The sequence below is a fragment of the Calonectris borealis genome, chromosome 18 (assembly GCF_964195595.1).
Source record: "Calonectris borealis chromosome 18, bCalBor7.hap1.2, whole genome shotgun sequence".
NCBI classification, from domain to species: domain Eukaryota; kingdom Metazoa; phylum Chordata; class Aves; order Procellariiformes; family Procellariidae; genus Calonectris; species Calonectris borealis.
The window spans coordinates 15,748,703-15,773,708 of NC_134329.1; the positions used below are offsets into that span (position 1 = coordinate 15,748,703).

Here is a 25,006-nt window from a genome sequence, read left to right on the forward strand (position 1 = left end):
TATCTCAAGCTTTTCCCTGCTGCAATGAAAATAAAGTCCCACAACTGCACATACTCATTGTCCCATGCACATGTCTCAAGAAAAACAAACAAACAAACAAACCACCCCAAGACACCCCCCAATAAACCCAACAAAAGACCACAGAAAAACCCAGACAATTCTACATGCTCTAGAAAGGAACTACACTATTTTTTTTAGCTGGTAACTCAACTTCAAAGATAGTAAAGTCTGTCTGAAAGCAACAGGTTTGGTTCTCTGTGAATACTCTGACCAACAAGGAAAGCCAGTTTATGAGCATATTGACAAGGAGCAGGTACTCTGATAACACCCTGCAGAAGGAAAAAAAAAGGAATTATTTTCAAGTCATTTAAATAAGCATGCATTCACTGTAACAGAGTCCTAGAATTCAAAAGTTCGGATACATGTAAAATTTATATTCCCTGTAGTTTACGCAGGATTTGTGAAAACAACATTAGATACACGGAACACATCATTAAAAAAAACATGCTTTATAGAAGAATAGATGCAAAAAACCTTGCCAACTCTGTTCCCCTCCTCACTCCAAAAAAGCCTCTTATGCAGGTTTACATCTGATGCTGGATCTCACAGCATCAAGGTGGGACATGACATGGGTAAGTCACGTGAAATACTGACAATTACTAAACTGACAAATCTAAAGCACACCTCAGGGATCAGCTGACTGTGTGCTGATCTTGGTATGCAACAGAAGAAGCCTCAAGGGAAATGGAGGAACACGGTTCCATCTCCACACAAAGAAGTAAGTATTTTCTGCAGGTAAGAATCATTTCAGTTTTGCTTTTGACACAGAATTTGGGAACAATATTCAAAACAAGAAGTATTTTCTAGTGAGAATAAAGATTAAAGTAATCTTCAGACTGATCACATAATTATAAAATGTCTAGTTCTCAAACCACCACTCTAGGTCAAGAGGCATAATTTCAGGCTTTTTGGATCTGCATGGGTGTTTTAAGGATACCACCTTCTACCTTCTTGTGGGTTTACTGCATAGAGATGCACAACCTTAGAAAAAAAAGTATTGTCATTTCCCAGAGGAAATACTCACCGACCAGTTATAGTACATGTGGCAAAGTTTGTAGGTTAAACGTTGTATATGATCTGGTTTCAGTTTGCTAGTGTCATAAATTACATTATAATGAGTGGGTGCAACACAACCATTTCTCACTGCCTGACTCACAATAAAGAAATCATACCTGTAATAGAAAAAACAAAACCCCAGAAAGTCTGATACAGAAAGGGCTGCTTTTCTTAGAAAAATGCAAATCCCCACAAATTTGTCTTACTTATTTTCTTCAAGTCACTTTATGCATATTGAGTAAACCCCAGAAGTATGCCTATGCTTTGGTCACAAAATAATCAGTTTCCTCTATTTCTGAAAGGCCAAGAGATCTAGAAGTATGTAAATAATCTTATTATATGGAACAGGTCTTAAGACCATGTTCCTGATAACCACCCTGCACACATACTTAGCTTATGCTCCTCATTTACTCTAGCACCCTGAGCCACATGTGGATGTTTGTCACTTATCACAACAACACTTGGAACACCTGCAGCGAATTGATAAAATACAAAAAAAGAAAGGCAAAACTACCTGTTGGAAGGAACTGTGCGCTGCCACAGCAGAGTGCATTGTTCCCTACACACTCCAGCGTCCCTGGACCAAAGTCAAACCTTTCACCATGTACTCAACAAGCTTTGCATTTCCCACATACCTGACCTGAGTTTCATGGAGAGTGACTTGCAAAAAGGTATGATACTAACAGCGTGCGAGTGAAGTCAATGAGATCTGGGTGCATGTTTTACCTACACACATAACTGTACAATCCTGAGTGGCCTTCTAGTGACTTCCCAACCACCAAAGAATACTTTCAACAGTTGCTCATAAAATGCACCCTTACAAAGTAACAAAATTCATGTGCAATGCCAAAACTACAGCCAGACAGAATTTAATTTCAGTTAGGGACCGGTGGGCTATCCTATCAATAGGCACTCATTCGGTACTAAACCTTTAAAAATCAAAAAAAGAAACACCAAGAAGTGAAACACGCAGACACTTACTTAAAGCATATACAATACTCTGATGTATACAAATACTACATATTGGAAACCATTAAATAATTGCATAATGAATTCATACAATTTAAGCTTCTCCATTTCTTTCATCTACACGTTCACTATGATTTCTTTTCAAAAGGACAAAAGTGTGGAAAGTATTCTGCTACTTGATCCCACAGTCAATTTAATATCGGATATATTTCCTTTATTATCAGGTTGCCAGCAAACAGAAGAAATGTTACTTCTATACTAACTTACCATTCTGGTCTGGTAACCTCCACATCAACAACAGTACCAGGGGGTGGGTTTTTAAGTGCTCCACCACAATGTGCAAAGAATCTGGTATTCACTCGTTTCTTCACAACTATCACAGTAAGTCTTGGACTAAAATAAATGAAAATAAAAGAAAAAAAACAAAACTATCCTGAAAGACTGCACTGAGAGTATTTCAGGAACAGATTCTCTAGAGCTTCAAATTAAAAGCAATTTTAGAGTTCTCCAGGGCATTAGTTTCACATGTAAGTCTTCAATGATTCATTAATTTAGATTAAATAGGATGTTGTTCATTAGTTTCAGGTGCAACTTTGATACTATTTCTCACCAATCCAGCTTATATTTAACTTCACAAAACAGACCAAAAAGGAATCTTCAAAATACAGATTTGATTTCTACTCTCTACCTCATCTTTTCATATAGAAAACACTGTGTTTTAACAGTATTTTTGGTAAAGAGCAAGCCATTAACAGAAGCTAAACAGAAGCAGCAAGCACTTCAATTCCTACTATCTGTAACTTGTTTTGTGCTCCGCTTGCCTGCAATGTCAGGAAATATTTTCATTTTTCAGAGCAGATTAAAAAACCAAGTCACTGCAGTTGATAAGTTTTAAAGCAGAACGTTGAAAACTGCATAACATAAGTGACTGGACAACAGCTAGTCCTTTCAGAAGTGGAAAGAAAAAAAAATGGAACTACCAGACACATGTGATAGTAATCAGGCTATGATCAACCAGTGGAAGCAAGTATTAATCAATGCATCAAGAATGCCTGAAGAGTATATGCACACATGTGTATACATGTGTATTGAATACTCGTGTGGTGCGTGTACTAAAGACTTTTCCTATTATATTACAAGTTAGGTATCTCAAATCACATAAACAATCATCAGAAAAGCAGTTATCTGAGTTCAAGTAAAAACAAATAAGGATGAAAAGACGACACAATCTTAATCTATAACCACTTTTTGTATCCCAGTGTATATTTCTCTTATGATATTAAAAAAGGGGTTGGTGGAAACAGACTTACTTGTAGTCTTTACCAACACTCTTCAAGCAATCCAGAAATTGAGGCACTTCATAATTAACCAAAGTATTTAGTTGTCCATCTCCTACACCATCACGGTACACAATAATACGAGAAGGCAAATACTTATTCCACTTGAACCAGTCTCTTAGAGCAGCTTAAAAAAAATAAAAAGAGTAAAAGCTGTTAGCTATAATGACAATTCATTCCAAAACAAAAATTGATTTTTATTACTGGAAAAACAGCAGTAAGTTTTGAAACCTAAGGTCTTCAATCTTTCAGTAACCTGAAACAGGTATGCATTATGATACACAAATGTTACCTGCAAAAAGAATTCTGGTTTATCTGTGTACCGACACAAAAAGAAGGAACCTAAGGAGATTACCTACTCCGCTGGCCTCTCTCACAGCAAAGAGCTGTCATCCTTTAAATCTGCCTCCTTTAAAGCATTCTTTGAATGCACATTGAAAAGTAGTTTTTAATCATTGTTAAGAAATATGGGAATCAATGAAAGGATGTACAAAAAATGCTATTAATTTTCATCAATATTTACACCTGTATTTTTAATCTGTTTTTATCTAAGTGCAAGTTGGTAATGCCTCCCCTCAAGGCAGCTGAGGTGTGTTCTGAGGAAACTAAATTGTCATTCCTTAGATCTGACTCAACAAGAGCAGAAAGGTTTCCCTTACTTTGCAAGCAGGCTTTGAGCCCATCCACAAGTTCTTGCCCACGCCCTTGAACAACACAGCGGGAGAACCACCTGTGAAGAACAAAATAAAAGATGATCTTCAAAGCATTTCCCAGGCTTATTTCAATGAAGTTATTTTTTAAATGGCTATGACCACTTAGTCTTTATGGCTATTGTGGGTCAAGGCACTCAAGCAAGAGTTACCGTACTGTATTTCCCTCGCAAAGCCCCTGTGGTAGACAAATACCTTACCACCACCTGCAATTCCTCTCAATCAAAAAACTTTCACACAAGTCAACTCAAAAGGGAGAAGAGCCTATCACCTTGATGCCCTCTATTCATCCCAGCCCTTGCCCCACCATTTGCCCCATCTCCCAAGCACTGTGGAAGAAAAGGGCAAGGCTATTCCTTAAGGGATGCAGTGGAAAAATAATTCACAATATATAGTTCTTATTAACAATGTACAGTAAATTAATTTGGACACTTTCATGATGGCCCACCACATTCAAGTTTCTTCTCAGTTAAGGGAAAGATGAAGATTTTTTTTTTGGCATTCAAATTTTTTTTTTGGCATTCAAATCTTACCGTGTCATTGTTTGATTCAGGCTAGCAACAAATCCTGCAATTGACTGCTTTCCAGATAAAGTGTCATGGTAACAATCAATTCCCACAACCATTACCTGTTTCAGCTTAAAAGGAATCAATACAGAACATGTATTAGTACATAAAAACATGCACTTATCTCCATCCTATAGTGTAACAAAATCACGACATAAGCTGTGTGGTTTCAGGACACTTCAGTAAACCATGGGCACTGAGTTCTTGAATTAAATGTCTCCTTATGTCGTATTTAACTTCATGCCTCTTCTCACAGACACAAACCAAACTACACAAAGAATACTCAATTTTCTTTTTTGGGGAAAAAGGCTTGCTTTTCAAATAAAGCTCAATAAAGAAAACTATTACCATTTTAAAAAAAATTACTTACTGGGATCTCAACACTCCAAAGTTCTCCACCCATTTTACAGTTCATTTGTAAGGCAATTTTTGTTGCTATGGCCATAGCAGTCTGAGGCTTGCTTAAAGTGCGAGCAATCACGCATTGACTTGGAATGGGACAATCGGTACATAAGTATTTCTTGATAGCATCATACTTATCCTTTCGGGAACTAGACAAAACACAAACCGCCTTTAAAGAGAAAAAAATGTTTTTAAGCAGCCGCATTCTCAGATTTGTGTAACAGTTGTAATTCTTTAGGAAAACTTTCCTATGCTCAAGAGAAATATTCAAGTGTTCACAGTGGAAGACATACCCAGAAAGTTTCAGTGTCTATTCTTCAGGGCCAAATACAAAGGCTCTTTTCCAGAAGGATACTCATGGTTAGTCTGGGATTTGAACAGGAGTACGAATAGGCATCTAGTAGATACTCAGGAGCCAAGAGTTTTATTTCTGAGAATGAATCCCACTAGTCTTAAAACACCAATTAAGAGATTAACATGATTTGAAATTATGGATTCAAATACATACTATGTTTGTGTCAGGGGTAATACTTTGCTGTAAAACCCTTAAATAAGCTTCTGTTCTATCATCTACTTCAATCCTGAAAAGGAAGAGAAAAAATGCTTACAGAAAAAAACAACTAACAGCTATTGAAACTTCAGCAAAAACATAAATGCTCATTATGCATCAGTACTGTATGAAGTGTCACATTTATAGCTATTAATAAACGTACAATATTCACACATTTTGAAGATTACGAGGAATCATCCCCAACTAAGCTTCCAAGAGCAACTAAATTCAAAGTTAAAAGCAAGCACAGGTACCCAAAGGAAGATATTTGCAATGAGAACAAATCAGAATACGTCCAAAGACAGCAAGAAAATATATATTCCTTCCTGTATTACATATAGCCCCACTTGAGAAGGTTTTGCCAAATGCTATATGTCTAATACTGTTTGGTTTCGGCATGCTTTAACGCCCAGTGAAACATCTCACAAATAAAAGTATGAGTAAGAAAATCAGTCACTAGAGAAAACTGAACAATTAGCATACTGAAAGCAACTTTGTTTTATTAAAAATCTCACAGAAGTCAGTAGTGTGACATACTATACTATCTCCTCATTTAACAGCCTAAGCATACTAACAGATATACCTTAGTAAGTATAAAATGATTTTTCCATCAGCTTTCTAAATACACTTACATGGTTGCCTTGTTCATTCTGATTCCCATAGAAGGTGTGACTTTAAACAGATTTTGAAGTAATGTATTAGCAATGTCGTAGTTGCGCCGTGTGTATATTAATAACCAGTTGTCCAGAGGCTTTGCACAAATTAAGGGAGCTCCCCTAGTTTCCTTTGACCAATCAGCAAACTGAGGATTGTAATCAAACTGTAAATAAGAGATGGGAGAGAAAGAAAATCAACACCATGCCAAACAAGCTATACCACAACTACTTCCTGATACACTTCAAGAACAGACTGTAACACTTCTGCCTAGAACAAGTGACTTGATTTTTATCTGGTTTTACTGCTATCGTCACTAATTTAAAATAAGCTTTTATCTAGCCCTTTCAAGAAATCCTAAACTCTTCAAATGTTTCATTCATAATTATGCAAAGATACATATGATTTTTAGCCCAGATAAGTTATTACTATTTGCTGCACAGTTTTTGTGCTACAAAGACAAAGCTGTTTATGTATTGACTTATTTTTCTCCCATTTTTAATAAGGTAACTGCTTAAGAAAAAGAAAAGTATTATTATAAAGAAGATATCAGATCTTTTCAACAAGAATAAAAAAAGCTTTACTAAATACACACATATACAGATCAAAATACTGTAAAATGCCCTTTTCCATCTAGCATCCATTCAAAAAAAACCGAAAGACCTCTACTACAGAGCAAATATATAATGTTTTATGGCAATCTACGACTTATTTGAAATCTAAGTTATTCATACTGAAGACTCACTCCACATTTGAGTGAACAGATACTGTATGTGTTCTATCACATACAGTTCTTATCTACTGAACTGATTAGTGGCATTTCATTTGAAAGCCTTGGTATTTTAATAAATGGAAACTAGTTAGAAACATCTCTAGTCTCCTAGTTTGTGTATCTAAAGTGACTTTGTTTAGACAGAGGGACTGTTTTGCAAGGAAGACACTATTGTAATGCAAGCCAGAAAAATCTACAGGTGTTTCTAAACAGAACTTGTAAACAACTTCAGTTTAGAAGTCTCCTGTTTGGACAAAGACTTGTGTATAATGTTTTCACTCATAATCCTTCATTTATAAACAAACAAGTAGTTTTTCCTTCCTTAAGAACTCGCTTCATCAATGAGAGATCCAGAAGATTTTAGAAGCTGTTTTATTTACCACATTTCCTGATTGAAGGATCTTTTCTCCTTGAACAACTCTTCCCGAAAAGGATAATAAATTATAATCAAAGCTTAAACCCCAGTCTCTGAGTTCCTTCTGAACATTGTCATCTCTGTTTAAAAAACAAGATTTAAATTAAAACATAAAGAAATTTGTTCTTGCTGAGACATTTCTTTTCTTCAACCCAGCAAGATTTCCGAAGTTTGTTGCAAAAAAGAAGTTTATCATACAAATTTTTCATGAGAAAGGAGTACAGAAGATATTAAGGTAGCATACTTTCGGATGTAGTCAGTAAGTCTTCCAATTTCACGTTGCCTTTGCTCAGGCGGCAGTCGTGTATGAACAGCCAAGTCTTTCATCATATTAAAATCATTACGCATCTTCTCAGTTAATCCTGTTAACAGCAAAATCTTTTTCTGAGCAAATGTTAGACTAAGGACTAAGAAATGTAAACATGCAAGTCATGCAGATTAACTATGCATGTACCGCAGACACGTAAAGTGGTGTCAGTAGTAATCAAGGTTTTCAGTTGCTCCCTGTACATACATTCCCATCTGCATAGAAAAGAAAAAATTCCGGATTTTTGCACCTGAGAGGAAACCACACATGACATGCAGCTCTTTATTTACATTTCCAAAGCAAAACAAAACAGTGCTGAGATGGACAGGTACTCCTAGTGCAAAGTGAGTATCTCGGAGGAAAATACATATTTATGCATCTTACAAAATTATCAATTTATAGTAAATTTCTCTTTTTCAACAGAAGTTCTACCGCCAAAAAACTCTACAAGTTATCAATGGGCCAATGTTGAACACCGTACATAAAGACTATGCAACATCAAAACCTCTCAGACTTTTCAGCCTCATTTAAATATCTAATCTTTTAGGTACAAAACTTGTTTCTAAACTCACATTTATACAAACAAAACATTTCTACTTAACTTGGCAAGAGGCTGGTATCAAAATACCAGTTTCAGTAGGCATTGTGGTTTGACAGATGCTTTGATATGGAAAAATGCTACAGTACCTGTTAGGAAGCACAGTTCTGGAATTAGAACCACAGGTCCTGGCATCATGCTTCCTCTCTTCCTCCTCGACTGACTGATCAAGACAGGCTGGTTCAAGTCAGTAATTTCTTGATTATATTGCTGTATTAGAAATATATATTGTATGTTAGTTTATTCATAACAAACACTCGGTTTTCTTAATAATAATGCTCACTTTAGAAAATTAGTATTTTTCCTAAAACAAACAAAACCAAAACAAAAGCAACCAGCAACTTTTTTCAGTTAGCACATCTAACTTGAGAGAAACTGGTTTTGTCAGAAAAGGCCAAACAGGGAAGTACTATTCTCGCTATTGGTGCCATCAAATTACTGACTTGTAAGAGACAACAGAAACAACGCTTCTGCCTTGCTTGAGGCAGTATCACCCAGAGTATCTAACTTAAGATTAGAATGCTTATTCCAGTTCAGTAATGGACAAGGTTCCTGCCCTATAGAGCAATTTAATTCAAGACATCACAAGTTTCAAACAAGATTCCAAGTGAGGTTTCTGAAATTCAACACTCCTGCAATGTCTCCTTGCACCAGGAAGAGTTGGTCTGTCTAGCAGTCACTAATTCAGTTTAGGGGGAAGAAAAAAAAAGAAAAAAAAAAAACACCACACCAAAAAAAAACCCCAACCAACCAAAACCTGCACAACCACAAAAAGGCAACACAAGTTGACAGTCAACAAACATACTTCATAGTTTAACTTTTTCTTAAAGAGAACCACACCTCAGAAACCATCCAAAGGATAGCATTTAAAAACAAAAAAATTGAGATCACAGCAAAGGCGAGAAGGCAGAGAAAATTTATCCGTTATAAACTCCATCCTGACCTAGAATGGGTAATATAAATTTTGCTTCTAGTTTAATAAGTCCATTCTGTTTTACAATTGAAACTGACGTGCAGAAAGATTTCACAATTACAGTGGTAGGCCTCAATGGTAGAGGAGGTTAAACTATGAAAGACATACATAAACTTTGTTTCAAAGAACCAGGAGTATCAAACAGTAATTTCTCTTAAGATGGCTGTCCATGTATTCTACCTCCACTAGATTATCAGCAAAACTTGCTGAGGGTACATTCTGCCCCATCATCCAGATCATTAATAAAGACATTAAACAGGACTAGACCCAGTATTGACCCCTGGGGTACATCACTAGTTACTGGACTCCAACTACACATCGTGCCACCAATCACCACCCTCTGGACCTTGCCCTTCAGCCAGCTTTCCATCCACTTCATTGTCTGGTCATTCAGCCCACACTTCATTAGCTTCTCTACAAGGAGCTTACAGGAGATAGCGTCAAAAGCCCTACTGAAGTCCAAGTAGACAACATCCACTGCTCTCCCCTCATCTACTAAGCCAGTCATTTCACCATAGCAGTTTATCAAGTTGGTCAAGCATGACTTCCTTTGGTGAAGCCATGCTGACTACTCCTGATGACTTTCTTGTCGTTCTCACACCTGGAAGCGGTTTCCAGGATTCGCTGCTCCATCGCCTTCCTAGGGTTCAATGTGAAGCTGACTGGCCTGTAGTTCCCTGTGGCATCCAGTGTCATCCTCCCATCTTCAAGATAGGAGTGACATTTTATTTCCTCCAGTCCTTCGGCACTTTTTCCCATCATCACCATCATCCAAAGATTACCAACAGTGGCCTCACTGCCAGCGAGCCAGCTGCCTCAGTTACTTGTAGGTGCAACCCATCACCCATGGACTTGGTATGCCTAATTTACTTAAGTATTCCTGGACCCGATTCTCTTCCACCAACGGTACGTCTTCCTTGCTCCAGACTTTTCCCTGGTCTCTGGGGCCTGGGAATCCTGAATGGCGGTCTTGCTAGTAAAGGCTGAGGTAAAGGCGGCATTCAGTACCTCACCTTTTTCCACATCCTGTGTCACCAGGGACCCTGCCTCATTCACAGCAGTGGGGTCAAATTTTCCCTAGTTTTCCTTTTGTCGCTTATGTACTTATAGAAGTCCTTCCTGTTGCCTTTAACATTCCTGGCCAGACTCAATTCCAGTTGGGCTTTGGCTTTCCATTCCTGCATGCTGGGTCAATATCTCCATATTCCTCCCAGATTACCTGTCCCTGCTTCCACCTTCTGTATGCTTCCTTTCTGAGTTTTCCCAGGAGCTTCTTGTTCATCCATGCAGGCCTCCTGGGATTTTTGCCTGACAGACTACTCACTGGGATGGACTAGTCATGCCGAATCATGCTGCGCAGGTTACTTACTGCTCTCAGATTACACAGTATCCGTTAAAAATAAAATTCTATTAAAGAAAATTATTAATTACAAATCCATGCATCATAAGTAAACCTTTAAAAATACTCTAACGTTTCAAGTTAAAGTATAACGCACACATTGACAGTTAAGTTTCCATACCCTTTTGTAGTAGTCCACGTAGCTGATCTCAGAACCATCTGCTTTTCTAAAGGTACACTGTGGATTGGCATCCCAGTCGATGTCATCGACTCTGTATGTTCTGTTATTGTACCTAAATAAACAATTTCATCATTTTTTTTTTAAATCTTAACTCAAATAGAAAAGAAATAGAACTGCGGGACAAAAAAGTTAATAGCAATACTCATGTAAGTTGAAAGTTTTGCTCCTATCAGAAGCAGTAACTTCAAGTTTTCAATTCTACTAAAAGCTAAATTGTAATAAAACCAAATGAAAACAGAACTAATCCAGTAGGTACTTCCTGCTTTTGTAAATGCTGTCACCTCGATTAGTTTGCTAGCTTGACGATATCATTTTCATGCTTTCTGATGCTTCATTGTGTACTTCAGGACATGGAACATCCAAAAAAATAAATGGATCTCTAAGACGACAAGAGTCCAAAGAGACTTACTTTGTAAGAACAATTAAACCTATCAGCTCTTTAGCACAGGCATCTCTAAATTTTTGCTCTTCAACCTGGTAATACAGACTGTACATAAAATCCAACACTGTTTCACTGCGAAGAACCTTATGGCTCACATCTGTACATAACATAATGCTTTCCTCATACTGGAGGATAGAACTTGTGAAGCCCGGCCAAACCATCAACCTGTCAAAAGAGAACATACAGAATCTTAATGGGCTTTAAAGTATCTCTATTCTCACCCCTTGAGTTATTTCTGTCCACTTTCCCAGACACTAGAAAGCAATCAAGACACAAAGAAACCATTATCTAAATATAAACAAGTTCCTGAAAGTTAACAAAACAAAAATTATTTTAAATGCAGGTATCTTCAGTCAACTTAAGATAAAAAAAGATTTATTTAATGATGTAGCAATATAACTGAAGTGAAAGAAAGGATGCCTCAAAACCTAAGAAATCCATTTCATGCTATTAGTCTTAAATATCTTAAATACAAAGTGTATGGGTATTCAAGACACTTTAAAGAGAAAAAGACCAACAGTTTATCTAGTAGAACACTGTCCAGCTTCTTCCATCAACCAGGTTATGTAGGCTAGGTTAATGGCAAGGAGTATACCACAGCCATATGATGGGGCCCCAGTCAAACTCAAGCTGACCAACTTGTACAATAGGCCTGGGGCTAGCCAGAAGCATCAGTCACATTGTAGGGGATCCTGGCAGGGAACGGGGACAAGACTTGACAGCTAGCAATAGGTGAGTTCCAGAACTACCCATCCAGCAGGGTATGGCCAGATATGAACTTACATGGCAGATTAAACGGCCATCAGAGTGAAGGCTGGACATTCCTGAGCTTTAGAATTGAAGTATTCAGAGATCTCAGCCTTACAGCCATTTAAGCAAGTTTCTGACATTGGAGTAAAATGTAATAGCGGAACACACACTGGTAACGAGTAATGAGATCTTACACATACAAGAAACGAAGTTAGGCAAACAAGGTCTCATGCTTCCCAGGAATACCAATTTTAAGTCCATGGTTTTATTACAAGATAAACCACCAGAGCGGTATCAAAATATCATCCTTTCTCCCTGCACCCCTCCTAAACCCGAGTATCCTTTTTGCCAAACCTGTGATTAGGGATGCTGATTGGGTCACTGGGGTTGTAATAATTACGTCCAATCTGCTGCAAATTCAACATCTTCAAAAGCCTAGAAGTTGAAATATGGATGTCATTTACCATTATTATTCAGTTTATCAAACTATGCATGGTCCCATCCCTCTGCACAACCCCATTTTTTGTTCATCTGGCTAGATGAAACAGTCACGAATGTGAACTTTTCATTAAACTCAATTTAAAAAGGCCATGGACACTTATTAATGACAATTAATCAGCTGAGAATAAGTTAGCATACAACCCAACCCTTCACCAACCAGTTGAAGGTAGCAGTCTAAACAAGCTACATTTCAGATGAACCAGGTGGTCCAGGTACCAAGGTTAAGTGCACAGACTACAGCAAAAAACGTAATTTGCCAGTTCAAGGTCCTGCACTACTATTTGCTTTAAGAGGCAAATCCACAGACACAAAAGGAGGGCAGAGATAGGACTAACTGCCTATAACAATTAGCACTCCAATGTGAATCTGCTTGCTCAGGGAAGAGGTATAAACTCATTTCACACTAACATGTGCCAGAAACATGCATATAACTGCACATTAAAATGTTGCGAGATGTGGTTGGCCACATAGTAACGGTAGCTACAAAGGCTTAAAAATTTACATTTGTAATATTGATTTGTAGTCCATTCTTCAGAAAGGAAACACTTAAGTCAGATATTTTTAGAATGACTTCTTATAAAACATAACTTGAACAGCAAACCTTCTAAAAATGATGTTGTAAAACTGCAGACATGTAGGTGAAGTAGGTGGCAACTCATTAGTCAACGTGATTGTTATCTTCACATCCTCTCCATTTCGAGTCCTACTAAACACTTCAGTAACCTGAGAAAGTGAAGTTAGCTTAACAAAACTAGAGGCAAACAGGGCTATATCTGGACTTTGCTCCATTAATATCGAATTGGACTTGTACATTAAGATTCTAAGTAGTAATTCAAGGCTTAGCTGAAACAGGAATTTGATTTCCTACTATGACTGTAAACTACAACCTAAAATGCTTCCTTCATTCATGTGGGTGAAGACAACTAATGGAGTAGAATGGAGGCTATCCCCAAAGCAGCTGAATTCAAGATGAAGACTTACCAATTACCACCACGGGAAAAAGACTCAACTTGAGGAAATAATATATTGCCAATTAACATACATTTAATTGCTAATTCAGGTACTGGGAGGCAAAAAGGCAAACATTAAAACACATAGTGAAAACAGCTTCCCGCTCTCCCTTTTCCAGGCTCAACTTCACTCTGGACACCTCTGCCCCGTTCTGTTACCACCACTGGTTACACTCAGTCCCTCCAGTGAGGCAATGAGGGGCACAAGGGCGGGGGGAAGCAGGGTTACCATCAGTACATGGCATTTTCCCTCTGCCACTACTTGCTTCTCAGATTTTTCTTCTGCTCTGGCATTTTTTCCCCCTTTTTAAATACACAGAGGTGCCATCAACTTTGCTGATGGCCTCAGCTTTGGTCTGTGGTGGGTCCATTGTGAAGCCAGCTGGAAATGGCTGCATACAGCACAGGGCAGCCCCTAACTCTTCCCATAGGGGCCATCCCAGACCCACCCACTATCAAAACCTTGCCACATACACCCAATACACCCATACCTTTTCAATGATGTTGGATGTTAAAACACGGAAGTTATCAAAAGCTCTAAGCAGAAAGAAAACTAAATGAAAAATACTGTCTGTACTATACACTTCTGTGCAGAGGATTATTCTAGCCTGCAGAACCTAAGCATTAGAACCAGAAGTTTATTGCCAGATTTCTCCACACAAGCAAATTAGCTTGTACTAATATATTCAATCCAACTAATTGTTGCTCATGGGACATCAATTCTCTAACTTCACCCAGACCAGTAAGAAACAAGAAGCATCACAAAATGCAAGTCAAAAAAAAAAAAAAAATTCGCATTCTCATATCACACCTTATTCCCTAGTTTTTTTGGCAAGAATAATATTGATCCATCAAAGGCATGTGTCTTTCCAATTAGCTCTTCATGCTGAAAGAGCAAAGCTGATCGAAGACGACGTGCTTCCATCTCAGGACTATAGCCAACATGGTACTGATATAAAGCCCACTGGGGTCGAGACGTCAAACGAAAGTAATTTGTGGTTAATTTTATCACAATACCTGAAGAACCTAAAATGAGAGGCAAACATCTTAGTAGTTACAAAATTTTACCAATTTATAGTAATTCAACAACTTTGAGAAATTTTAAAAACCTAAGGCATTCACTCAAGATTAGAGGTCAGTTGTGTTCTGCAACTGTTCTAGCTCAGTAAGCTATAGGAAGTACTCACATAGGCATGGTGTTATCATAGCCACTCACACGCTTATTAGAGCTTTTCATAATTCCTTCACTTATCAGGAAAACTCTCACATCAAATGAGCTAAGCATTTAGATCAGTAACTGTCTCCCAAAGGATCAGTACCAGGTACTAGAGAGATGAATTTCCACCAAAACATAAACCTCCTTTGTGGACAAATTAATCTTTCTTTACATGAATCATAAACATAGAACAAAAACTAACAGAGTATCAATCATTGGAGATATCCATATTCCATTCACATGTGACAAGATGACATTTCTTATGGTATTTCAAGATTTTTCAAACAGACAAGCAAACAAACAAACAAAAAACCCACAACAGTAAGAACTAGCTCCAGATCACTTCCTTATTTAAAGTATTTCTTCCTATTTTTTCATGTCTCATTTCAATTTCTTCTATACTTAAAGACACAAGTCTAATACAAAAAATACATTGCAGACAATTATGGATCATTCATTTCACTTGGTTTTCATTACACGTTTTTTCCTATCTGAAATACAACACCCCAGATGAAAACAAAAAAATCCTACCACATACAAAGCGTGTATATTATACTTGAAAACTGTACAAAGCTATAAAGAGAAAACAAAAGGCCAGCAATACAACTGCTGACTAAGTGCAGCAATCCATGATCTAGCATCAGCATAGCTCTAGATAGACAATCTAGGCGAGAAAGAAAACAACCATACTGCCTCTGGCCCAAAGTGACTCAAGCAGAACTAAGCCTTACCATTCCTGGGCCCATGGCACCCTCCATTTATCACTCAATTAAGCAAAAGTGGACTACAGTTGCTATTATAGTGTTGTGATGTCTCAGAGAGTCACTTGCAATACAAAACTATTATCAGCAGAGAATCTGCACTGTTGAACATTAAAAACGATTGCATTCTAGCAAGAAGGCAGGACCATCATGGCAGTCTGCTTCTACTTCTTTTCATATGCATGATTTCATCTCAAGGAAAGAAGTATATCACCTTTTATTTAAACTAAAAAGTTTCTTCAGAAGAGGTTCAAATTCCACATTTATTAGGAGATCTTTACGAATTTGGCTAGGTCAATGTGTTCCAAAGCAGAATTTCTAGAAGCAAACCTACAGAGTCCTGAAGAGTCCTGCTTGAAAAAGTGGACATCAGGAACACACAAGGATCATCACTTATGTCTAAATAGTTGCAATTTAAAATGCTACACAACTTCTGCCTGAAGCACTTTGCTATCAGACATGTCATCTTACTGTTCCTCTTCAGATATCGGTAGCAACTTGTAACTTCTTCTATTTCACGATGAAGATTTTTTTATTTGGCTCTCTAAGGGATACTAAAAGCAGAAACAAAGCAAAACTATTTCTCAATTCAACTTGCTTATATGTCTGTAGTCTAATCTGAACATACCAGTTTTTGATTCTTGAACATGTTCTATGGCTTGCCGAGTATTTACCCCGAGGTCATGGAAATCTCTACGACGTCCACCCCTGTCTGCTAAGGACAATTCCTGAAATCCTGCCGAAATCTGTAATCCTATTGTTTTGAAATTTGAGGAAGAGGAAGAATTACAATCAAGTTTTATATACAAATAAAATTAAATACAATTCAATTTTGGAAGTCATATATATATATAAAATTAAGAGAAATCATGAAATGTTAAGTTTTGGATTTTGCTATGTAGTAAATTCATTTTAAAATTATTTTCAGGTAACACATAATAGCTTCCTAAGATTTACACACAGTTAACTAGTAAGCAAATAGAACAGTTCACTAGCCAGATGAAAAAAGATGTAAACCCTCCAAATCAATAATCTCTTCTGCAAATACAGGGAGGACAAACCTTTCATTTCAGCTCTAGCTGGCACCAAAATGTTTAAATACACTGTGATGCAAAACAGGTAAGAAAGTTTAATTTCCTTACTAAGATTCAAGAAAAACAATGAAATATCAAAATGAAATTTACTATTGGTATTCATGCAGTTAATTGGGCCAACTGCTTTCTTATTTATTTTTTTAAACTATTTTGATAGAGGAGATGGTACAGAGTACAGCACACTTAAGGTAGTTTTCAAAATTCCTGGTTCAGTCATACTGCACCTTAGAATGACAATACTATCACCACAAGGTATGTACTGTGAAGTTTTCCAACCTTAGTAATAAATCTCATTTTGAAAAGAAAAATTAGAAATACAGTCTAAAGAATGTCTTAATTGCATTCTCTTCAAAACACTTGCTTTTGTGGACAATGAACTTTTTCACCCTTTCTGACCTTCCGGCCTTCTCCCGTTCTGGCCCTGTGGAACACTCTGAGGGCCCCTCTGTCGTCCACGGCCACCAGGCTGTTCTGATACTGATGGAGGAGCACGTGGCTGCTCAGGTTGCCGAAGGCCGGGTGGCTGACTTGGCAAAATCTGTTGAACCTGCAATAGTTGCGAACAACTCTTCCTACTGCAACTGAGGAAACAGCGTACTTCCAAGAGTACGGCAAAACAAAGTCACTGACCAAGTACAGAATACTCCAGTACCCAAGTGTAACAGTTACATAAGGTTAAATCTTTCTTCCTATATTAAATAGCAGAGTCATTACTCCATACTTCAAACATCAAAATAATGGGGTTCAGGAAATTTTTTTTGTAAGTTAATATTCATTTAACTAGTAGCAAATGCAAATGTTCTTTCCAAGCTCTAACTAAAATTTCTGGACTTTTCATTTTTAACAATCCCTCTGAAACTTCAAGTAGCTGACTACTTATTTTATAAAAACAGCTTTTGTAATTTTAGTGCCTTGTGAATAAATAATATTAAAAAGTGTCATGCCTGGAAGGACTGCAACACACAACCTTTGGCCATGAGCAATCCCACAATTCAGAGCTTCATGTTACCAGATTGCAGTCTGCCCCACAAGTTAGTCCCTCCAGGAGTAATCAAGTTCTCTACTTTAAGTGTAAGCAAGCAAGAGGCCAACATCAAGGATGATCATGAAACCTGAGCTACAGAGCCAGGCTGGCTCTGTCTTGTCCTACAGCATAGCAGTAGGAACCGCCTAAACCAGTGTCACACAACCTGCCAGCAATCCATTCCTGGAGTTCCTTTGCTCTCAGAGCTCTTAGATGTCTTGTGATTCCCATATGCGTCTTCTGACACTGAATACAAGATCGGTAACTAAGCAGGCCTCTCTGTTCTTATACTCTCCACCTTATTTTTACACATTATAAAGTCTGTCAAAAGTATACCCTCTAAGAAATCTGTAGCACTACTGCAAAGATCAAATGTACACAACTCTAAAGAGTACACGTGAAAATTATCAGTCCAGTACTATCACAGTAACAGCATATTATCACAAGTTTTGTGCTCCCTGTAGTATTCATAAAAGTAGTTCAGGAAAGATGAGTTCTGTTTCGCCCCTCTCGCCTATATTCCATCCTTGCTCCTGAAGGAAGCTGCAATGTCACCTACACAGATTCTGTAGTCCAACAGCTAGGCACTGAGCCCCGCTATCCTGAACTGACTGTATTCCTTTCCCATCCATTAAAGGAGCAGAGCAGAGCTCCATGTCAAGTCATAAACTGAAGGAAGAGATTATGCTGGGAGAGGGTTCACTGTATGGGTGTGGGGAAGGGGGTTTTCAACAATCCTATCCTTCACAGAACCACAAGATAATTCAGGCTCTAAGAAATCTCTAGTCCAACCTCCTGCTCAAAGCAAGGTCAATCACGAGGTCTGATCGGGGTGCTCAGAGATTTAGCCCATCTCCAAGGATGCAGACTGCACAATCTCAGTGGGCGGCCTGTTCCAGTGCTTGACTGTCCTCACCATGAAAACTTTCTTCTTTATGTCCAGACAAAGCAACTCTTGCTTCAATTTGTGCCCACTGTGTCTCGTCCTCCCACCATGCACCATTACAAAGAGCCAAGCTCCATCTTCTTGGTATCCTCCTTGGAGGCTGCAGTCTCCACATTGGGAAGGACTTCCCAGGGACTGACCTATCTATCCTCTTTCCTACTCCTGCAGCAGGAAAGATCACAAGGTTGTCAGGACATTAGCAAGGAAAGGCAGGCCCCCGACCTCCTTAAATCTCCACTAACGCTTTTTGATAAAAACCTCAGTATTAAGCGCTTGGTATATTATGATACCTCTGTATCAGTCCAGTGTAAAAGTCAAATGGTATGGTTCACAACACATGGCCACTTGTTCCCATTTTCCCCTGCGATCAGCACAGAGTATGCTCTCACTTAAACTGAGACAGAATGCATGCCTAAGCCTTCATTTTCCAAACCTCTAATATAAACCCTCTTATTCATTCCACAATCTCTTTTCAACATGTCTTTGGAAACACTTCTGGAACTAACCGTCTTGGAGGGAGATACACGCAGTCTACATGGTAGAACAGTGGCAGCCTATATAGAAAAAAAAGCCAAAACAGACTTTTCTTCACTTGGATTGCATCAATACTCATAGTCCATGTAAAGTACCCAAGCCTCACCATTTCCTTTACTTCCCTCTTCACCCACAGCAGAACACTGATACCACCTCCTGACTTCTGCTAACAATTCTATTCAAGTCAAAGAGACCAAGTTTGAAGTAATCAGGTCTCTTAGGTTTATATATTCTGCTCCAGGTTCAAGAGGTGCATCAATGCTACTGCTAATGCAGGACACATTTCATTATTTGAGAAACAGAACAGAAAACTACCTTCTATCATGATTTAAACTCATCTGACACTGCCAAGAAATAGACTAGGAACACTCCTCCAGTCTAATCACATTCTCAAATGAAAGATGATTATTAATAACTGACAAATTTGAGGAACTGCTTTAAAAATCGCCAGGTATGTGGCAATGGCTGCAAATAAAGAAGTATCAGCCATTTTCAAGCTACAGTTTTAACAGGGCATATAAGCACAAAACAAGCCCTAAACACTAGTTCAAATGCAGAGACAGAAAGTCCTTGATATTAAAAACAACAGGAACAGGTCAGAACACCTGCCAGATCCAGGTTTTGCCCAAATATGCACCAACAGCAGCAGCAGCCCAACACGTTCTGCTTCTCTGCAGAGTATCACAGTGGACAAAGCAGACTATGCAAATGGCTATCTATTTCCACTAGCTCTATTATGACAACTGTATTACAACAGAGTACTTGTTTGTAAGCATACAAAAATTTCCTTAATAAGAAGGAGTTAATATAACTATACACCTGACATAATATATACACACACATATATATATCTATCATCTAACATATATACCTGATCTCAAAATAGGAAGTAGTTGAGCTATGATATTTCAAAGCCTAGCTGTGCTAATTAAAAAGAGAACCAACTTACAGATGCAGCTCCTACAGAAGGAATAGCAGTCTCCTGTCCTGGAGGTCTTCCTCTTGCTCTGGCTCTAGCCCTTCCTGTCATCTTCTCTTCTAAGACAAACCACCTTCAGCATTAGTGTTCAATCTTCTGCTTCCCCATCCTTATTCCAATAAATATTATGAGCAACACTATTGCATTTGCCCTTGTTTAATTTCAACTGGTTCAGTAAAATATATCCTCCTCTGCAAACTTCCCTGCTCTTGGATCTCCACAGTAACACAGCCACAACAGGTAGTCTGGGGAAGTTACAGCTTCTTATAGTCAAGTTTGAACCGACTGGCACAGCCCACCACAAATTCTGAAGCTGTGAAGAAAGTCAACTGGATTGGAGAGCATGGCAGGATCTGCAATCTCAGCCAAGTGTAACTCGGGGCCTACTGATGTGACTTTCAAGTTACACGTGAAACTCAACTCAGACTAATTGGTTACGTTATTCTAGGAGCAGTGCACACTTCACCCAAAGCACACACCAACCCTTACCACCCGGTCAGCTCCCCGATGATGCAAACCGGCCCCAGGGACCTCTCCGTCCTCTCCCCCCACAGCGACCCTTCCCTTCCGTGTCGGCTCGGCCCTAACTTCTCCGTCAGCCTCAAGCAGTTTGCGGGGCCAAAATCCGCGCCCCGAGGCGCTCCCCCTCCACCGCCGCCAGCCCTGCCGGGCCCTCGGCGTTACCTCAGCCTGCCCCCGGGCCGCGAAGGGACTCTCCTCCCACCCCAGCGATACACAGCAGGCCGTCTTCTTCACGACGCCACACGACTTTGTTCCCGCGAAGGTCAACAGCCGCTCTCGCAGCCGAAGGTGCCCGCAGGCCGGTTCCCCGGGCACAAGAACCGCGGCACCGCCCGCCTCGCAGCGACCGACCACCCCCCCACACTCCCCGCCCCTCAGGCCTCGCGGCGCGCAGGCGCACACCTCCTGGCCGGCACGCTCTAGCGGTGCGAGGCGGGAACGCACGCTCTCCCCCGATTGGCTCCCGAGGCCGAAGGGCGCGGCCGGCCACGACGGGCGGAGCCGAAGGGGGCCGAAGCGCAGCGCCGTTTCCCGCTCGCCAGCGCGTGCGGGGGTGTGTGCTCCGCGCTCCCTCTGCGGGCGGCAAATGACGCTGCTGCTGGGCGCCTCACCTGAGGGTGCTGACGGGCTGTTCTCCACACGGTGAGGTGCGGGCGTCCCCCCGGCCACCCCTGGCAGCCTGTGGCGCGGAGCCCCCGGCAGAAGGGGCCCCTCGGACAGTGCCGCCGCCGCCGCCCGCAGGTGCCCGTGCCCTGGGGTCGCGCCCGTTGGCAGCAGCGGGCTTTTGACTGATGTCTGTCACCTCTGCGGGAGGAGAGTTTTCCGGCTAAAAATTACTTCCTCCTCATCCCACTTCTTGCTTGAAAAGTAAATTAGTTAACCAGAAGGTGGAGCAATAAAACAAGAAATAAAACTTGTCAGTGAAGGACTGCATTTGTCAGCAACATTTACAACGATGCCGCTTAAACTTCCTGCTCTTTTCCAGAGACGTACAGAATACAGGCGGGAATTGTTGGCAATGGACACACCGTGCATAGCGTGGAAACTGTCGGCAGGAATGACTTGACACAATCCAGTTAAGCACCAACAGTTCAAACACATGAGCAACCTTCCTTCCACTGAGATAAGTTCTTCAGCGGACTAGCGATCAAATAGAACTAAAAAAAGCGTCTTTTTCTAAGCACCAAGGCTGATTCAATTGCTATGATTGTAACAGAGAATCACAATTTGTATTTTAGATACTTCACAACTGAACTAGCAAATCTTATGACTTGGAAGTAAGCGGCCTTAAGTGGGAATTTACTCTGTATGCAAGGTTTTCCATGCTTCTGGGAAAAGACAGGACGTCTACACAGCACAAAGGCTCAAATGCAGGTTTCTGTCGTTAAGTGTGCCTATGCTTAAAGGTTAGATGGCTGTGATGCATCTGGAGACACTGATTTCAAGGGACAAGAGATAACATTATCGAATTAAAACCTCACCTTTATAAAAGACCAGTCTGATCTCATGAGGTTATTTACAGTTTTTCAGGTACTGCAGTGAATAGAGGACAAGGTTCCTTTTCCTTGTTCTCTGTTATTCCACGTAGAAATGGGTGCCAGTGTTAACACAAATACTTAACTTAAATAATACAAACATCTCTTTTTGTTTGATTTAGATTGTCAGTTTGTCCCTAAAGCCAGTTTTGTTGTGCTTCTCATTGATGTCAGCATAGCAACCCACCTAGGAAGCCAGATTCTCTTTTACAAGTTAAAAAGAAGAGCTTTCGAACTATGAAAGTGTGGAGATTGCTGCTTAAAGATAGCTGAAGTATTTTCAGCATGTGATTTTTGTTATTCACATATAAATCTGGATAAATATTTAACAAACTCAATACATACACTTAGATGGGGCATGTTTAGTGCTTTTAAGAGCACTGATCACTGCTTGCCAACTTTTATTGCTCTATAGCCTGCAGAACTCTCCAGTGGGTCAGAGGGTTAAAGCTGCAGAAACACAATATGCAGATTTTCTTGGCTCAGCAGTATTTAAAGATAAACAGAATATAAAGATGTTGTCAAAGTCATTTACGTTATGTAAATCATGAGAAAGCAGAATGTGTGTGTGTTGGAAATAGTTATGTTTGTTTATTCATTTAAAATATCAGCTGTACTTAATGTTTATTTTTTTATGCCAAATTCCTTACATTTCACTGCAGAATTTAATTATCTTTAGAAGGGAGTTGTTAAAAGTACTTAATCAGGCTGGCTACCTACAGCAGTTCCTTATAAAGTGAAAATAAACATCAACAATAAGCACCCTCATTTTTATATGTGGGTTGTCAGACAGTTAATTAGTACTTAATGAAAGATAGGTTCCAATTTGGTTTTCACTGCCTTTCAGACTTGCTTTTTTTTTTTTAGCAATTCAAGCCCACTTAAAACTGTGACTCTACAGGTAGGCTTAGTGAATTTTCACAGTCAGAGGGAATGTGGAAATGGCAATGCACCAACAGGTGCATCGGGTCTTTAAACCTGGCTGGTTTCTCAGAAACACTGAGAAAAACAAGATTTTGAAAATGGTAATTGTTTGCATTTTATTTTTTCTGTGTCGCCAAAAAACCTACCAATGCTGGACTTCTACATGTCGAAATATCACATATGAAATATTTTTTTCACAGCTACTTGGCTTGCACTTTGCTTTGATGTTTGCTTTACCCATGATGCAATTGTTTTTGCCTTCTGTCTCCTGTTGCTACAATAAGCCATTTCCCATACATGTCATCTGCAAAGGGGAAAAGACCGCATGGAAACAGAACAAAGAAAACAGAACAAAAGAAAATCAGGGATTTTTCCAAAGGCCCATTTGATGTACAAGTATAAACAGGAAAAAGATGCCTGAGGAGGTAGGAGCCAGGAACTGTACTAGCAGACAGCTGTTAACTTGTGTAGTTAGCAGCACTTTGGGATTCTGAATGGTAAATAAATAAGTGATTCCAACGCACACAGTGAAGAAAATGCTCACTTCAGTATCTTTAGTGTAACGTTTAAGTGTATTGCAAACTCCTAGCAATGTAAGTTGAACTCTTACCTTCATGTCTGTCTTGTAACACCAAGTCCAGGTATCAATAGCTCTTTTGGTTCTAGCCCCAGAAAACGCAATACCTCAAGATATCAGAATAAAAAGTATTGTCTGCTGTGATGAAGCAAGAAAAAATAAGGAACACTTCACAACAGAACTCAGCAATTCATATATAAGGCTAGATTTTTAAATGCCCAACATGTTGCTCCTGAATCTTATTAAATATTTGTTAAAAAATTTCAAATGGGAATTGCTCAAAAATAAACTTTAAAATTCAGGTTCCTGTGGTAGGTATTAAGTATTCACGAATCTGGACCACAGTGTTTTTACATTCCTAATTACATTCTTAATTTTTTCTAAAGAGAGAGAGGCAAGGTTTTAAAGACTGATTTACTATCCAAAATAATATCTCATGAGTTAACAGTCTTGCTTCTTCCCAATGCAAGTTTTTAATGTCACATTTAATTTATTATAAGTATGCTTGGGATCGAGGAACTGATCTGCCTACACAGTGGAGCCTGGTTTACTTACTACCTTGGGTAGAGTATGGGGAGCAGGGAAACTGGTATTTACATACCAAAACAGAAAGCAAAAGGCATGTTATGGAAAAAAATTGCGACTAAGGAGATAATACCCAACTCACTGCATAACAAATATAATGCAAGCATTTCTTCTCAGGAAGAGGGAAAATATATTTTTCAATTTTGTTTTCCCTCTGCTGTTCTCTAGTTTATTTTTTTCATCCCTAATTTCTGTTTTTCCTTCAGATCCTTACTTCTTTTGTCAGAGCCCTTATTCTTTGTAACTCTTCTCTTAAAACATCACTCACTCTATTCTTGGAATCTGTGTAGGACTCTCTCCAGTCCCTGTTGACAATAATGTGTTTTGCTTCAACAGAAGCAAACTGTTTTTCTGTTTCATATGTCCCTGTTTACCAGGGTATCTAATCACTGTAGTTATCATCACTGCTCACTCCAAGCCCTGTTTTGTCAGACTGTGCCCTGAGCCCTCTTTTCCTGAAGAGAAAATGGCCTCTTATTTACAAACCATCATATCCCTGCCAAAATTTCCTGTGCTGTATCAACTTCACTCTATTTTCTGTTAATTTCTGCCCATTACAAATTCACATCAGTCCTAGTTGACATTTAATTTGTATCCAAATCCTGAGTGAAGCGAGCAAGAAGTGATTTGATGTAAGTTCTCAATAAATAGCCACAT

At 39.1% G+C, this 25,006-nt stretch overlaps 1 protein-coding gene across 2 annotated transcripts; it reads right to left on the bottom strand.

The window, feature by feature from the left end:
* Positions 1–212: 212 nt before the first annotated feature.
* On the bottom strand, positions 213–20,257 carry PIWIL1 (piwi like RNA-mediated gene silencing 1). 2 transcript variants are annotated; one of them, XM_075168129.1, is made up of 20 exons: positions 20,186–20,257; positions 17,164–17,261; positions 16,258–16,412; positions 14,464–14,678; positions 13,244–13,365; positions 12,496–12,576; positions 11,359–11,556; positions 10,890–11,001; positions 8,486–8,606; positions 7,736–7,853; positions 7,457–7,571; positions 6,283–6,470; positions 5,609–5,681; positions 5,069–5,269; positions 4,666–4,769; positions 4,082–4,152; positions 3,396–3,549; positions 2,353–2,478; positions 1,085–1,232; positions 213–329 (listed from the first exon to the last, which is right to left on the bottom strand). In XM_075168129.1, the coding sequence occupies exons 1-20, from the start codon at positions 20,255–20,257 to the stop codon at positions 213–215; spliced, it is 2,589 nt and encodes an 862-aa protein (XP_075024230.1). The 2 variants fall into 2 exon arrangements, with proteins under 2 accessions (XP_075024230.1, XP_075024229.1); XM_075168128.1 differs by having other exon boundaries at positions 16,258–16,394; positions 17,149–17,270; positions 20,177–20,257.
* Positions 20,258–25,006: the final 4,749 nt, after the last annotated feature.